The sequence below is a fragment of the Camelus dromedarius genome, chromosome 23 (genome assembly GCF_036321535.1).
Source record: "Camelus dromedarius isolate mCamDro1 chromosome 23, mCamDro1.pat, whole genome shotgun sequence".
In the NCBI taxonomy this organism is placed as follows: domain Eukaryota; kingdom Metazoa; phylum Chordata; class Mammalia; order Artiodactyla; family Camelidae; genus Camelus; species Camelus dromedarius.
The window spans coordinates 7,812,384-7,829,294 of NC_087458.1; the positions used below are offsets into that span (position 1 = coordinate 7,812,384).

Sequence of the window (16,911 nt, forward strand, 5' to 3'; positions counted from 1 at the left end):
GGCTGGAACTCTAGAGAGAGGACAAAGATCCTTCTCTTTCTTTCTTTCTTTTTTTTTTTTTTTTTTTTTTTGCTTTTGTAGTAGCAACAGGAAGATAATCTAAGCCTGGTACAGAGGCACAGACAGAACCTGGTAGGAGGGGCTTTTCCTGTGATGAGGCTGTTACTGGGGTGGGGCAAGGGGGCTTTTGTTACCATTCGTTCCACATTTCTGCACAGACAACTTGTAACTTCTCCTTACCTGCTGTGCGGTCCCAGGAGGGATATCTAGACCTGCCTTTGGGGGGATTCCTATCTCTCCCATCAAACTGGGGGATCTGCAAAGGCAGGAGCTGTTCCTTACTTCTCCACCTACCCTGGGTCCTAAGCACACTCAAAGTTGGACACATCAGCTCTTGGTGAGAGAAAAGGGCTCAAGAAAGCCAGACAACTTCTCCAAGGCCCCAGATGGTAAGCTGTGAGCTGGTGTGACTTTGGGCCTTGCTAACTGTTGAAAGCCATGAGACCCGCACAGACAGACACTTGCACAGACAGAGGAGGGAAGTCAGATAGTTTACCTAATGTCCTGTAGTCATCCCGGGCTTTCCTGGCTCGGAAAAATGCCTGGATCTTCACAACAGCGTTCACCTGCCATGAACACAGATGGGAAGAGGGTTGCTGGCTGCCTGTGCCCTGGTCTCATAGATAAAGGTTGGGTATGGGGACAGAGGGAATGGGATGACGCTCACATTTTTCTGGAAGTAGCCCAGACGCCTCCGGTATCGCCTCCGAGCTGCCCACATCCGGGCCCAAGCCTGGATCTGGGGGCAGAGACACACTGCCTCAGAACTCCAGCCTCAGGGCCCCGCCTTCAGACCCAGGCCCATTCACCACCTCTAAGGGTCACAGGAGGTGAGAGGACTAAAACTTGTTCTCAGCAGGTCCTTCAAGAGACAGGACCCCACCCAAATCATGATAGCTACCTTAACTACAGCATCTGTGTTTGCTTTTAAATATTGCAACCGTTCCAGGTAAATCTTCCTCTGTCTGTAACCCCGCCAATGAGCCTGTGGATCAGGAGAGAAAAAGAGATAATCCAGCTGGTTCCCAATGGCCTAAGAATCTTGTGGGAAAAGCCTTGTCCTGGGCTTTCCAGGGAAGGTGGGGTGGGGAGGTAGGAAAGTAGAGGGGGAAGGGGAAACTGGCCCTGTTCTCAAAGAACTTCCAACTTCATGGGGAAAACCAGATGTCTGTGTGTAGCCAGTCATGCCCTCTGCCACACTCCCTGGTCCCAGCACGCGCACACACACACACACACACACACACACACACACACACACACAGACACTAACACACACCATGCTATCAAACATACACATTCATGCCAACCAAACCTTCTCACAGAAACAACTGTTAAGATACAAGCTTAAAAGATACACAGCATGCACTATATCCCCCTACAGTACACGCGTCCACCCATGTAGACTACCCACACAGTACCACACACCCCATAGTTTGGAGAGGCACGTGGTGGCATGGATGGAAAGTGTGTGCGGGTAAAGTCATGTGCCCACCATCTCTGCCAATGGCCATCTGGGCAGCAGCTCATTAATCTCTCATAACTCACACTGCTCTTTACAAACTACACCACTCAGTTCTGAACCCCAGCTCTAAGCAAACCTCCCCTCCAAGGTCCCCAGTACTTCAGCTGTCAGGCTGATGGCCTCTCCCCCATGACTAGTCTGCTGCAAAGAGTCTAAATGACCATCTCCTCCATAAATTATGCCCACTTTGGTCTCTACTAAGACTCAAAACTCATGGCTCCCTTCCATTTTGGTCTGCTTCCTAGGCACCCCCTCCCTTTCATCCGAAGCTTGTGTGAGATTAATTTTCCTAAAATACCACTCGGATTATGTTTCTCTCAGCCCCAAAGTTTCCAGAAGTTGTCAGCCATCAGATCCCATACGCCCATCTGACTGTCTACTAGGCCCTACTTCCTTCAGGACTTTAGCCACATCAGACATTTCACTTTCTTCTAAACATGATGACTTGTGATCTTCTGCCTCTGAATCTTTGTCAATGCCCACCCTCACCCACCTCTACCTTCTAAATCCTGTCTTTCAGGGCACACATGAAACATCTCCTGGGTGCTCAGGCCCTGGAGGACACTGTACCGCTGACATTGTCATGGTCTGGTACATTAAGAGTGTCCCCTTTCAGCCAACTGTCCTCCCAGCCCTTCCTAAAGCCAGCTCTCCTGGCCAGGCTTTCTCCTAAGACTTACACTGTCCCTGTTTGGAACGGATATAAAAGAGGCAGCTTGGCCCCATGAGACCAGCTGTCCATCTTGGAGCCTAAGGGCCAGGAAGCCCCAGTTCTGTGCCTTTCCTCAGCACTCCCTGCCCTCTCTCTCCAGGTACTTCCTGACATACCTAGACAGATGATGTAGGGAAAGGCAGAGGGGTCTCTTCTCTGCTCTTATTAGTGGCCCATCCCCAAGTGGCTTCCCCTTAAAGAGGAGCCCTCCCAATCTGGATTGGTCAGAATTTAGGACCCTGACTGGGGTCCCAGCCAGATCAGAGCTCTCAGGAGAGACTGAAGTCTCGGCACATGCAAGCAGCTTCATTTTGGACTCTCACTCCTTCCTGGCTGGAGAGCAGGTGGCCTGAGGCTCTGGGCCCCTCTCTCTTTCTCTGTATCCCACGACCCAGGCCATAGCCAACACAGCTCCAGTACTGGCAGCAAACGTGCCTCCTGACTCTATCCCTTCTCCCACTGTTGGTGTGGCTTTTCAGCTCCTTCGAGTTGGTGGGAAATTCCAAGCTGGGCTCAGGAGGGAGGAATCTCTATGATTCAAATCACTAAATGCTGATTACCAAGGTTCTGTATTGAGTTCTGGGACCAATGCCCTGAAATTTAACATCTCCTAATGGCTCCCACCAATAGAGCACTTACTGCGCTAAGTGCTACGTGTAATTTTCCTACTTCACCTTCACAGTCAACATGAGGTGAGTGCCATCATTATGAATGAGGAAATGGAGAGTTGTAGACAGCTTAGGTAAGGTACCAGAGGTCGTATGACCCAGAAGTAGTAGGACCAAGAGGCAAACTGCAGCCTCTGACTCCAAAGTCCGAGCTCTCAATGACCAGCACATGTGCCAGATCATAACTGAGGGCAATTTGCCAGTCTCAGTCTGTGCTTCCGTCTCCCTTAGGGTTTCTGGGTTTATCTTAGTGTCTCTACCATCACAACGGCTAAAATCAACTGTACTCCAGTTCCTTTGACAGGAGAGATGTAATCACATATGTGTGTCTCTCACAGCCCTCTCCCTTGCCCAGTGCCAAGTGGCATCCTTTGCAGATACTGGGCATTTGGAGGTGTTCATTAAGTAAAGTCTTTTTACACTGCCAACATCACCACGAGACCCTCCAAGTCACATCTGCCTGAGGAGGGCTCTGCCTGCTCAACTCCTAATGTTGCTGGCTTGTAAAGTGCCTGGGCCCGAGGCCTATCTTCCCAGATGGCCTCATGTCCCAGTTACTTGTGGGCCAATCCCACAGGCTACACTGGACCATCCAGAGGCTGGAAGAATAAAAATGGAAAGAGCTGGCTGGAGTGAACAGGTAAAAGTTCTTCCCTAAGGGACTCCACCCCTTTTCTGTTTAACCCCCACCACCTCTTCACTGCTTCTTTTTCAGTCAGGAGGTCCTCCTGGTGTCTAAACCCTGAAGGCTCGCTACATCTTATTCCACTCTCCCCATGGGCAAGCTGAAAAGCAGCTCTCACACTCTCTGGATAGTGATGATGATGACAGTGACTAGCACTTATACCATGCTCTTGCCTATCTGCCAGGCACTCTTCAGATGTATTTTAGATTTTACCTCATGACAACCTCTAAGGTGGGTGCTACAATCTTCAGATTCTGTTTTCAGATGAGGAAACTGGGAGAGAGTAAGTAACTTGTCGAGGTCATGCAGCTAACTTGGTGGAACAGGGATTCAAACCCAGGTAGTCTGGGCACCAGAATCCATGCTCTTAACCACTCTTGTTGAGAGGCCAAAAGATCATCCCAACCCCACTCAGCAAAAAAGAAGTAGGGAGGAAACCCCGAAGCTCAGAAAAGTCCAGGCCGTGAAGTCTCAGACAGCCAGAGCCTGCCACCTGGATCTTGACGACTGCTGGGAGCCAGGTCCTCAGAAAGCGAGAACGTTCAGCAAACTTCTGCCGAACCAGGAAGCCACGGAGGTGAGCCTGGAGCCGGATGATGAAGCCCACGTTAGCCTTCCAGAGCTGTTGGCGGTCATAAGCGGCGGTGACCTTGGTGATGGCTGACTGTGGAGGTAGGAGAGAGGGCCTGTGATGTCCTGGTAGGCGGGAGCCTCTCCCGCAAGAAACCTCCCATCCATGAACCCCATTCCTCCTTTACAGGGACCCTGTCAACCTGGATCTCCTCCCGAGTCAGGTGGGAGGTGTTGAGGCGGCAGCCAGTGGGTCGCTCCCAGGTCCCCTGGAAGGTCTGCAGATGGAAGTAATAGGCGGTGCCATCCTTCATGTCATGTTGAACCCAGAGTGCTGTATCCCCTAAGCAGAATCCAAGTAAGCAGAGAAGGCTCAGAGGAGGCGAGAGGTGGCAGGGGCAGGCAGGGTAGCGGAGGGTCAGGGTAGGGCTATTACCTGGACGCCGCTTCTTTGCTACGGTATCTTCTAGGGCTCGTTGGTAGCCATGGGCACACTCGGGAACCACCCCTCGGAGGGCCACAGTGGGGTTCCTTAACACCCGCTCCGTCTGAGCTGCCTTGCCCTCCTTGATGGCTTGATTGATGGCAGCCACGCCGAGAGCCACTAATAGGGGTATGAGGAGGAAGTGGTCAGTCTTTCCCTGGGCCCCTCCCATGGGTCCTATCCTGTCTATCGGGGAGGGATTCAGAGAAGAAGGCCACAAAACCATTCTGGCTGAGAAGAAGGACAGGGACATCCCAGGACAGACAGACACAGATGAAAAGAAGCAACAGGAAGCTGGGCTTGGAGGAGAAGGTAGTAGTCAAGGAAGGCTTCCTGGAAGAAGGCAGTGTGGGGCTGGGCTTTCCTTTGTAAAAGGAAAGTCAGAGCACAGAAGCTCCATGGCAGGATATGGTCAGAGAACCTAAGGCAGTTTCTTAGGAGGAGAATAAAGTCCAAGAAGTGGGGGGAGTTGATGTAGTACCTGCCTTGCAGTCACTCACAGACGGAGGAACAGAGGGACTCCAGACACTGAGAACTAACACCATCAGCACCCCATACCAGAATACCAGTGTCTATTTGCATTGACCCTGCCTACTTTTCCTTAAAGCCAATCCCTCTTGTCCAACTGCAAGACTAAACATTCTCTAACCAGAGTTGATTGTTAGAACTCAGACTCAAGCTACCAGTGAAAAATGGGATGGATTTTTGGCCCCCACCTGACTTCACATGCTCACATTGTGGGAGGAAAGTGCCCACAGAAAGGCACAGAAGGAGGCAGTGGGTGGACTTTGGGCTCTGGACTCCTGAGGATTTCCTGCCCAGCTGACTGCTAGGAAATTCATCCTACAGTCCAAGCAGCAACCCTCCCGTTCTCAATCTGGCCTGCCTCCCCACAGAGGTTGAAATGGAGAGGGAGGTGACTGGGGAGACCACCTGATTGTCTGGGCTCCCGCTGAGTCCACATCTCTTTGCCTCCCCCAACCCCTCCTCCTCCACTTCTGCCCTCTGCATCCCCGGTCCATTTACTTTTCTGAGCTGTGTCTGTGTCCTGGTTGGCTCTAACCACTTCCTGGCGGATTTCTTCCAGCCACAGCACAGCTCCAGGATCCCCTGTCACCTGGTAAATTGAGAGAGGTGGGATAAGATGAGAGCCCAGGCTGGTCTCCCCAGGTTCCCAGGCCCAGCTGCCCAGTGGAGCCGAACTGCAGGCTGACATTGGGAGCCACAGGGATAGCGGTCTCCACTCCCCTCTGCCTACCCTGCATAGGCATGGCCTTGTGGCTTCCTTGGATTGCTGCCAGGCTCACAAGGTTCTTTCCCACCTTGCTTTCAGGCCCAAGCATCAACTCAGCTTGGCCACAGCACCCCAGAACCCTCTTAAACTCTCAGGATCCACCACCCTCTCAACAGCTCATCTCCCTGCCCTTGAGCCTCAGCCATGTCCAGGGAGAGCCCACAGTGGAGGCTCCACCTACCTGTGCCTCCTCCCCGTTTCCCCACGCCTCAACTCAGTTTCTCAGGCTGACCCTGACCCTGAACCTCCACCTTCTCCATTCCATTCCTCTCCACACTCCTCTGCTGTACAAGGCAGTGCAAAGATGGCACATGACAACAGGTCAAGTGAGCCTGTGCCTGCCACAGTCAGGCTTGTTCCCTCCCTTGTCTCACCTGACCCCAACCCCAGACTCTACTCTCTCCCAACTCCCCTCATTAACAGAGTGAACTTTCTAAGCTAACATTTTATTGAGTGCTATGTTCATGGGCAGTATTCTAAAGCACCTTCTTATGACCTAACATTTAAAAAGCACATAAGACAATGCTTGGCACAGACTGAGAACTCAGTCAGCAGTAGCTAGTACTTTTGTCATATTATCTCACTTAAAGCCTGTGACTCTGAGATACATTCATTATTATCACAAGCTTGTAGGGGAGGAAACTGAGGCCCAGGGAGGCTAAGTAACATGTGCAGGGTCAGGGTGCCAGGGGGCAAACTCTACTCTGGCTCAGGAGTCCTAGCCCTTGAACACTCTCCACGCTGCCACCTGCTCCGGGCGTTACAGGTTCAAAAGCCTGCTACAGCCTTCAACTCACTTGACTTTTACCCCCACTCCACTAGGTAGGTAGGACCAGGGCATGTAGTATTTTACAGTTGTCTAAGGAGAGCTCAGGGACATTAGGGATTTGCTGTTAAGTCCCATGGTCAGTAGTGTCAGAGCTCCCAGACCTGTGCCCTTTCCATGCTCAAGGACCCCACAATTCTCTCTGTGTTGTTAACCAGAGCTCTGCCCTTCTTCCCCCATGGCCAGATCAGAACCCCTCCTGCCTCCCACCCCGAGAAGGGACTATGTCTATCAGATTGGCTTTCCCAGGGTGCATACTGGGCACAGCTCTACCCACGGGGATATTCTTACTGCTCTGTGACCAACCCAGCCAGCCCAAACCTCACCTGGGCCTTCTGCCTTTTGGCCACCACGAGGAGGAGATGGTACCGAGGGGCAACAGGAAGGCTGACATCGTCCAGGGCAGCCGCGGGAAGCAGAAGCGAGGATAGGGTCTTCTCAGGGTTGTCCTGGTCCAGAGCCTCGTTGATGAGGCTGACCGCAAGGACCTCTGGGAAAGAAAGATCTAGATGGGTAGAGGGTCCAGACTTACAGTTAAAAGATGGAGCTGTCAGAGTTGGGCGGTCTTCCCCCAGTCATGGACTCCACTCACGATCAGTCTCTTCCTGGACCTGGGCATTGACCTGGCTCACGGTGGCCTGCAGGTCATTCCAGCTCAGAAAGGCCCCATCCACTCCACGCACCTGTCGCAGCTTCACCAGAGCATCAAAGTACCTGGCAGCAAGGTGAGCGAGAATGAGGGGAGTGGCACGGGCATGGTCAGCCAGAAGTCAGGGGAAACTTCTGAACTACTTTCCTCTCTTGACCTCTAGGACGTCACATTCTCCTGGTTCTCTTCTCACCTCAGAGGTTGTTCTTTCCAAGTCTCTTCTGCTGGTTCCCCCCTGACCGCTAAACGTCGGAGCATCCCAAGGTTCAGTCTTCAGGCCTCTTCTCTCTCCACGCTCATATCCTAAGTGATCTCACCTAATCTCATGGCTTCAAGCAACATATTCTAATAACTCCCAAAAGTATGCCTGCAGCCCATTCATAAATGCCAGGTGCCTCCTCGGCGTGTCCATGTAAACACCTGACAATCACTTCAAACCCAGCAGCTCACATCTGAACTCTTGATTCCCCCAGTTGAACCTGTGCCTCCCAGTCTTTCCCATCTTGGTAAATATTCACTTCAGCTTCTCAGGCCAAACATCTTGGAGTCATACCCGACTCCACTCTCTCTCATGCCCCATGTCCACTACATAACCAAATCCTGTCAGTTCAGCTTTCAGAATGCATCCAAAATCGGGACTCCTTTTCACCCCCTCCACTGCTATCGCCCTAGGCCAAGGCTCCATCATCTCTTGCCTGGGTTACTCCAAAAGACACTTGTCAGGTCTCCCTGCTTCTTCCCTTCTAACCCTGTGTTGATTCTTGGCACAGCAGCCAGAGTGATCCTGTTAAAAGTAGGTCAGATCATTTCCCTCCTCGCTCAAAACCCTCCCGTGGCTTCCTTCCTCACTCGGAGTAACAGCCTATATGATCTGGCCTCTGCTACTTCATCTCTCATTATTCTCCCTCCCTCCCTCCACTCTGTCTCATGGCTTCCTGGTGTTCTTTGAACACACCAAGGATGCCTCTTTTCCAAGGCCTGTGTCCCAGATAGCTCATGGCAATCACCTATGCGCTTTAGGTCTCTCTCAAAATGACCCCCTTACCAAAGAGTCCTTCCACAGCCACACTATGTAGCAGAGACAAACTGTCCCTACCCTATCCCCACCCTTTATCCCCTTTGCCCTGTTTTATTTTTCACCATAGCTCTTCTTCTGTTCTAATCACTTGACATGTTTGCTTTTTGTCTGTCTCCCTCTACTAGCACACAAGTTAGATGAGCACAGAAACTGTGTTTTGTTCCCTGTTGTCTCCCAGCACCTAAAATAGTATCTGGCACGTGAGTGGGTACTCAAACTTTTCTGATAGGAGAGTGAATAAATGGAGGAAAGGGGAATGACTGTGAACCCGCCCACTCCCAGGAGAAATACAGGCCAAGGAAATGTGAATAGACCCAAAGGGTGGGCCTGAGACCAAGGGCACCATGCATGAAGCTAGTCTCAAAGCACAAGAACCTGGAGTCTAGGCTACCTTCCCTACATTACGCATCCCCTCCCTCAGCCTTTCTAAACCTTTCTCACCGCTGAGCATTCTCTCCTTCCACCTCTGCCAGACCCGTGGCAGGATTCACCAGACTGCTCCAGAAGCCGCTGGCATCTCTGGACTCCAGAGCATGGTTAATCAGGACCACAGCTGAGAGCATCTCCACGGCCACGAAGAGCTCTTCCTGGCCAAGCTCCTACAACAGAGGGAGGGCTGATTCTCCAGCGGGCTGGTGAACGGCCTCAGGGCCTACTTGCCATCCTGCCCCTAAGACTCTCCAATATCCCAGAGTCTCTATCTCAAAACCCCCATGGCCTAATTCACTCACTAATAATTAATCCTACTTAATACTCGAGAATGGTTACCATGCTCAATGTGTAAGTACTTCACGCACATTCATTTAATTTTCATTAACAAGCCAAAGAGGTAAGCACCATTAATATCCCCATTTCACAGATGAATCCATAGTCAAGTAATATAAGTTATACCTAATTGCCTGATACGGGAGCCCACACTCAACCAGTGAGTTCTGCCTGCTCCTCTCTGGTCCTACCGCACATCAAGAACTGCTCTAGGCCCTGGGCACGCAGAGAGGGAGCTAAAGTGGGCCCCTCTGTGCTGCACCACACACCCCAGAGGCTCCGGCCCCTTCCATGCCCAGTCTTCTCCTCCTTTTCAAACATTTGCTTATGCTATTACCTGTCTGGAGCACCCTTCCTGTCCTCTACAAACAGAATGCTGCAAATAATACTAGTAGTAGTAGTAATAATAATAATAATAATGATAATAATAATAATGATGATAATAATAATAATAAATAACTAAAACTTTCATGCCAGGCTCATTTCCAAACACAACTCATTTAATCCTTAAACAATCCTATGAGATGAATACATTATTGTTCCCATTTTCTATATGAATTGAGGGGCAGAGAAGGTAAACAACTTGCCCAAAGTCACAAGCTGGGAAGTAGTAGAGCTGAAATTTCACTCAGGTGGTCTGGCTCTAAAGTCCACAGCCTCAGTCGCTCTGCTTTACCTCAGGACTGATTTTATGCTTCCTTGTACTACAGGCTCAGACATCGAGACTGAGCCCTTCTTGAGGGTCGTGCCTTCAGCTGATGCTCTGTAAATGCCTGCTGTGGGTGAGGACTCTCTGTTGAATCTTTCTTCCAAGAAGCCTTCCCAGACTTGCCCTAGCTCTGCTCCCTCCATTTCCCTAGTTTGAAGGCATCTTCCATTTGCATCACTAACTCCTCCCTCCCTATATTTCTGCCTGGACTCTCGGGTGAATTCTAACTCCTTCAACAGGCTGGGGAGTCCCAGTGTGGGGTGGGGGGCTATCACCTCACTGTCAGAGAAGCTGTACAGACTGGGGCAGGTGGGACAGCAGAGTGGTTAAAAGCATAGGCTTCAAGTACATTCAGCTTTCTATGCACTCCCAGCTCTAGCTGTTTTGGACAATTTGTTTCCTCATCTCTAAAATGGAAAGAATAATACTTACCCAGTAGGGTTCTTTTTAGGATTAAATGAGTGTTTAAAGCAGTGTTTGGTCAAAGGTTTTTGCTGTTACAGTATACTCAGGATGGCAAGGATGGTAGCCTACTTCTCACCCCTAATCTTTTGCTAGCATCTAAGAGGACCCTCAGGGGGCACTCTAGACTGACTGCTCTGATCCCTTCAGCTGCTTGGGAACCTGAGAGCTGGACCCTCACTTCTAGGGCTTACCCCCTGCCGCTGCCGCTGGAGCACTGCCAGCTCCTGCTGGTACACAGCCGAGGCAAAAGGGTACACTGGAGGCAGCTGGGCTTCAGGGCACATCAGCTCCCTCACAGTGTCAGCGGCCACTCCCCTCTGGATGGCTTTGTTGATCCTCTGCACAGCCTGGAGCACTGCAGGGGAGGAGGGAGAGGCTGGTCAGGCGTGGCGTCCAGTGCCATTTCTACTTTCCTGGCTAACTAGTTCTGCTGGGGATCTCTGAGGAGAAATGGATTTATAATTGTTTTTTTGTTTGGTCAGTTTGTTTGTTTTGGGGAGGAATTAGGTTTATTTATTTTTAACGGAGGTACTGGGGATTGGACCCAGGACCTCACGTATGCTAAGCATAGTACTCTACCACTGAGCTATACCCTCCCCTCCATAACTGCTCTTAAAAACTGTTTTGCTAGGTTCAAAATGCGTTTCTAAATGTTCAGGAGGAAAAGGGGCTGGTTCGCTTTAAGAAGAGGCTCCGGAAGAAGCAATTTGTCAGGCCTAGAAGTTGAGTGGCTCAGCAGGTAACATGGAGGGGCTGTCATAGCAGAGGTGAGTTCCTAAGGTGGTGAGCACAAGATTGACAGGAGGCTATGGTACGCAACTAAGATGAGGTTAGTCAGGGGGCTCCACGGACCAAATCTTGACGACAGCACAGAGGAATAAGGAACTAGCTCCAAGGTAGAGCCATTTGGGCTGAAAAGGGAAGGAGTAAGCTAAAAAGGGGCCATGGTGCATCAGTGTGGTTTTAGTTTTCAGATGCTGAGGCTTATAAAATGCCAAGCAGATATGGGCATTGACAACAAGGAGCACAAAAACCACTGGGGAAAAATAAGGATACAAAATTACCCACACTGCATTGCTGTCATTGCTGTGAAGGGTACTTCCCTTCCCCCAGATGCTCCGGCAGTGCAGGGAGGAGGGATTCTAGGCGGAGGGAGTGGGAACATTTCGCAGAGGAGAAAGCATGTGAGGCAGCTCTGCAGGATATCTTCATCTGATTTCCATGGGGGGAAATGTGGGACAACTGTAATCCAGAGCCCCAGAGGCCTGGCAGTGGGCAAGGCTGGAGGCAGTCAAAGAGGAACAAGTCGTCTGACTTGGCTGGGTTGGTGGAGTGTGAAGAGAAGGGTTCAGGGAGACACTCGGAAGGTCTCACCTACCATGCTGAGGAGACGGGACTAAAGTCTAGGAGAAATATGGAAGAATCCATGAAGCTCTGAAGATGTTCAACAAAGCAGATAAGATCAGATCTGGGCTTGAGAGATTACTCTGGCAACAGGAATGAACTGAGCGATAAGGCAGGTAGTTAGTCAGGAGTGGCCTGGGGGCTCCGCGGGCTAGAGCCGGAGAGCTGTACCAGACAAAGGTGAAGGGTTACTGAGCAAGTCCGGACGGAGGCAGGCATTTGTGCCAGGGGCGGGGCCCACAGGCTGCTGCAGGGCAGCCTGGCACTCTACTTCACATCACCCTCATTATCCAGGTTGATCCCCTAGCAGGGAGACAATCACAAACTCACATTCTTTTAATAAAGAATTATATTTGTATAGCATGTTTTTAAGTGCAACTGAGCTGGATCGTGGGTTTCTCCCTTATCTGGGTAATCACTGTACTTCAGAAGCCAAAGGAACTCAAGCAGCTTGAAATGGTCAAAATACAGGGGGAGTGCCTAGAAGGAAACTGCCTGTCCCAGAGTCTGGCCTGGTGTGGTACGTACTATCATTATCTCCAAGGCCTTAATGAACTTCTCAGTAGCATCCCCCTGGGCAACCAGGTATAGGGCACACTACATGAGGGGCTGGAAAATCAGGTAGCAGTCTGCATTGCTCTGCACAGAAGCCATCAAAGGGGTTACATGCTCTCCCAAGATCCAGTGATACACCTAGGCCAGGTCTCAGCCTGGAGATGACTTACTGGCTTGCTCCTGATCACCCTTTATGTTGGCTGCGGCCACACCAGCTTGGACCTCCTCCTTTTCCAGAAGCTCCACCAGGCCTAGCTCCTGAAAGAGGGAAGAATTGCAGCAGAAGAGTCCTTCTGGGGCCATGAACATGCCTCAGGAGCTGCCAACATGAGCTCCCAGGTCTACTCAGTCACCTACCCTCAATCCCACCTCTTCCCTTTAGGCATACTAGCCTAGCTCACTCATCCCTATGAACCCATCTCTAACCTCTGACTTTTTCTTACCCAGCAAACATCTGAAAGAACATAGGCAACACAAGTATAAATAGTGTCCGGGAAAAAGTCAACAGCACTGAAAATAAGATGGCTAAGTTGAGGCCCCAATTCAGTAACGGGGGAGCATATCACTGCCTACTGGACTGCCCCTGGGTTCCCCCAGTCAGTATAAGAGATGCTTAGAGGGCAGAAGCTGATTAGTTTGGTCCATTAGGCTTTGGGGTAATTTAACCATTTAAATATGTAGTCAGCACTTACTGAATACAAAGAATTGACAGTGGTGATGCTTAAATAAGGTCCCCCTCCCCCCATCCTATAGTCAGATGGAGGAGGTAGCAGGTCTTAGAGCCTGACCTGTGCTTTCTGCTCTCTGTCTGAGCTCAGTTGTTCCAGGTACCAATCAGCAAAATCTCTCCTCACTCCTTGCAGGGCCAGGGCGGAGTCCTGAAGGGCCTCAAGCAAGGCCTCAGGGTTCTGTCTTTCCAGGGCAACATCAACAACTTCTAGAGCCCCAAGGACTGAAAAGACCAAGACACCATAATGGAGAGTGTGAGAAAGCCCATCCCTCACCATCCCCAGCCCAGGCCTCTTCCTGCCCATTCACGGATACCCCCACCCCTGCCCCCTGGGGTCCTGGATTCTTAGGGCCCATCTGGTCCAGCCCAAATTCTTCAGCTTGATCTTTACAGCCTTCCCATCTCACCACCCCAGACCCTGAGGATATCCTGATCCAAATGGGCAGGTGCCCACTCCATCCTGGGTCTTCAAGCAGCCTCTCTTGCCCTGATCCCCTATCATCCTCCACTATTTTCTCAAAGGACCCTAGACAAACCGCCCCCAGCACCTAGAGGTGAAAATCCTGCCCCTTTGCCTCTGTTCTCTCCATGGACCACCATTCAAAGAGAAGCCTCCTTGACAGGGACCACTTCTCCAGACACCTATAGCAGTAAAGCAGAGAACACACCGCCTTGACTTTCATCTTTCCTTGAGATAAGTGTTGGCCCAAGTGAGGCTGTGGGTCTTCTGGCCTGAGAAGCCAACTCCAAAACTCCCTATGTGGGGTGGGGGGGTTATCTCTCAAACCCCTCCTGGCCTGTCTCTCTTACCATTGACGTGGTTGATGTTGCCTTGGATTTCAGCCTGAGTTAGGTAGCAGTCATAGATGTCCTGGCTTTCTCCATCATTCTGCAAAAACTACATTGAGAAGGGAACCTGGGAAGACCAGTTCGATCTTTTATTCCTCCCTCCCTGTCTATAACTATTTCTTCTTCTGGGGACCTTCCCAAGGCCAAAGGTCAGTCTGGTTGGAAGGAATCTGAAGAAATCGTGGGATCTAATCCCTGGCACTGACATAGGTTGAACTAACCTTTGGAATCTCCAGTCCAATCTCATCCAGTCCTACATTCCAGTCTCTCAGCCCTGCCTGAAAATTCAACCCCCTCCCCCAAAACCTCTTCCCTTCCCTTCTCTTCTGAATTCTCACCATTCTCCTGAGATCCTCTCCTATTTCTCTAAAGTAACTGACAAGCTACAGTTCCTCTAAGCAACTCTGGAACACATAGACAGGACAAATAGGAGTTCTGGTTTCGCTTAAGATTTTCCAGGACACCCAGTTTTTTGACCCCTGCCCTCCAAGTCCCTTACGTGGTTCCTGGCATTGGCAGCCTTCTCCATCTTGGCCTGGGCCAGAAGCTCCTGGTAGATGGCTGCCAGAGGCTCTCGAAGATTCCCGAGCATAGCGTTGGGATTCTGCAAGGCAGCCAGGGTGTCCTTGACCACCCCTCGCTCCACTGCCTCATTGATGGCAAGAACAGCTGCATGGACTAGGAGGGGTGTGGAAACAAGGTCAGAAGGCCAGAGCATACCCCAGTCCAGTTACAGCATAACCAGCTGTAGGCCACTCTGACATCATCCCCTTTTTCCATCCAGAGGGGTCAGGCAAGGCAGGTAGCCTGATGGCCCTGCCCCCCATGAGAAGGGTCCAGAATTTACACAGGGACTATAAGGCTCAGGGTCCTCCCATACTCACTGAGCTACCCCAGCAGGGGAACCTGGGCTCTACCTGCAGCCTCATCCACCGAGAGTTCATTGGCCAGGATGCCCCCGATCTTGCTGAAGGCAGGCAGCTGGAGGCCATATTTGGCCAGTTCGGAGGCCATGTTGCTGAGTTCCTCGGCTGCAATGATAGCACAGGTGCCCATCATCAAGCCCGGAACCCCCAAGACCCTGCCCAGACTGTGGTGGCTGGGGAAGAGCTGGGCTTACCTGTGAATTTCACTTTCCCGTATAGATCATGTATCTGAGGGGCCAATCCCAGCCGGAAGAGGAAGAGACTGCAAAAGAATGGAAGGCATTGGGGCCTATTCATTTTGACATGCTGCCTATAATAGGTTTGCAGGAGATACTATGGGGACTTGGAGATGAAGACCACTCAACACCTGCCCTCAAGTCACCTCCCAGCCACAAGGAGAGATGTTATTGTAAGTCAGCCCAAGGCAAGTGCTATAGCATAAACAAGATACTGCAGGGGAGACTGGGAAGGTGTCACAGAGAAGGACACACTGCAGTAGCAGGTCACTGGATGGATATGGAGGATGGAAAGGGCATAGTAAGCAGAAACCTGCTGAGTTAAGGCACACAGACTTGAAAGGACATGGGAAATGAAGTCAGGAAGGGATGATGTGGTGAACACAGGAACTGGTCAATTACTTTCCATGATTTAGCCAGCTGGCTGCTGATGGCTGGCTGTGAGTAGGACCAAACAGCCTTCACCATTCACACTGACTTGCATGTGACACTCCTGATGCGTCCTATTCTGATGCCTTGGCACCCTAGTTACAAGCTGAACTCTCCTCTGCCTGCCCTTTCCCTTTACCCACATAGGTCACACATAAATGTGCCCATAAGCATGCACATAAACCTAAACAAAACTATGTAGACTCTCTACTGAGACGATTTCACTCTCCAGAGGAGTGCTCGCTATGGTCTAACCTCTGTCCTTCCTGCTGCAATGTTTCTTGCTGTTGATTGGTGGTTGCATCCACCTAGAGAAACCTGGATGACAAAAGTCTTGGTCTCTCACCTGAGTGCATGGATGCAGTAGACCACCCGAGGCATGTTCTTCTTGTCATAAATGTCCGTGGTCTCTGGGAAGAAGGTCTGGAGGGGAAAGCAGCCAGTATTGCCATTGGAGAATTTTAAGCAGCACCAGATATGGGCTGAGGAAGGGGTCTTTCTCTCCCACTTGGGGTATGTGCTCCTTTCTTGCCTGGGGCTTGGCTCAATCTCCCCAATTTTTCACAGCCAGCACTGCATCTGCACATTCAGTGCAAAGGAAAGGCACTGGGGACAGGTACTAAGCCAAGACCCAACCAGACACAAAAGCCTAGATTAACCAAACACCAGACAAGGCTATCAAGGCTATAGGATGCAGGCCACAGGCTCCAGGAGAAACAGGCTCCCTATTCATTGCATAGACACAGCCAGCTTGCACCCCTCACCTTGGCCTCTCACCAGAAAGGTGGCATGCTGAGAGCTGGTCATGATCCCACAGAGGGCCCAATGAGGCATACATTGCCAAGGACAACAAAGAGTCAGAGCATGCCATCCCTGTCTGCAAGCCAGAGGCTACTGATCAGTGGGGACCCCTCTAAGAACTGAGTCACCCCAGGCATGGCTTCCCATGCCACCTGGTGACTGTAATGAGGTTTAACCTCGATAGCTCTTGGTTACCTTAGATACATAAGAAAGGACCAAATCTAGAGACTTAAAAGTGTTCTAGCTTCTCGGAGGACACCTGGCCTCTACTGCTCTTGCCTCCCACCAAAGCATCTTTCTTAACTGCTATTCCCTGGTCTCACAGTTCTCTTCTACAATGAAGAAAAACCCTGCAGAATCTTATGCCTTAACTTGTATAGTTCTTTACAATTCACAAAGGAATTCACACAGATTATGTGATCCTCCTGATAGCCTTATAAGGTAGAAAGGGGAGGGATTACTATCCCCATTTTACAGATGAGAAACAAACTGAG

General features: G+C 50.8%; 1 protein-coding gene across 1 annotated transcript in view; it reads right to left on the minus strand.

The window, feature by feature from the left end:
* Positions 1-16,911, minus strand: part of IQGAP3 (IQ motif containing GTPase activating protein 3) — a 36,684-nt gene that overhangs the window by 14,395 nt on the left and 5,378 nt on the right. The window contains exons 5-22 of the mRNA XM_031436073.2: positions 15,963-16,039; positions 15,146-15,213; positions 14,943-15,056; positions 14,525-14,703; positions 13,987-14,074; positions 13,235-13,398; positions 12,617-12,704; positions 10,679-10,842; positions 8,990-9,147; positions 7,414-7,535; positions 7,148-7,311; positions 5,728-5,818; positions 4,654-4,821; positions 4,421-4,560; positions 4,141-4,311; positions 962-1,045; positions 728-799; positions 557-626 (exon numbers count right to left, since the gene is read on the minus strand). Coding sequence (XP_031291933.1) covers positions 557-626; positions 728-799; positions 962-1,045; positions 4,141-4,311; positions 4,421-4,560; positions 4,654-4,821; positions 5,728-5,818; positions 7,148-7,311; positions 7,414-7,535; positions 8,990-9,147; positions 10,679-10,842; positions 12,617-12,704; positions 13,235-13,398; positions 13,987-14,074; positions 14,525-14,703; positions 14,943-15,056; positions 15,146-15,213; positions 15,963-16,039 — 2,182 coding nt within the window. The remainder of the gene's footprint in view (positions 1-556; positions 627-727; positions 800-961; positions 1,046-4,140; positions 4,312-4,420; positions 4,561-4,653; positions 4,822-5,727; positions 5,819-7,147; positions 7,312-7,413; positions 7,536-8,989; positions 9,148-10,678; positions 10,843-12,616; positions 12,705-13,234; positions 13,399-13,986; positions 14,075-14,524; positions 14,704-14,942; positions 15,057-15,145; positions 15,214-15,962; positions 16,040-16,911) is intronic.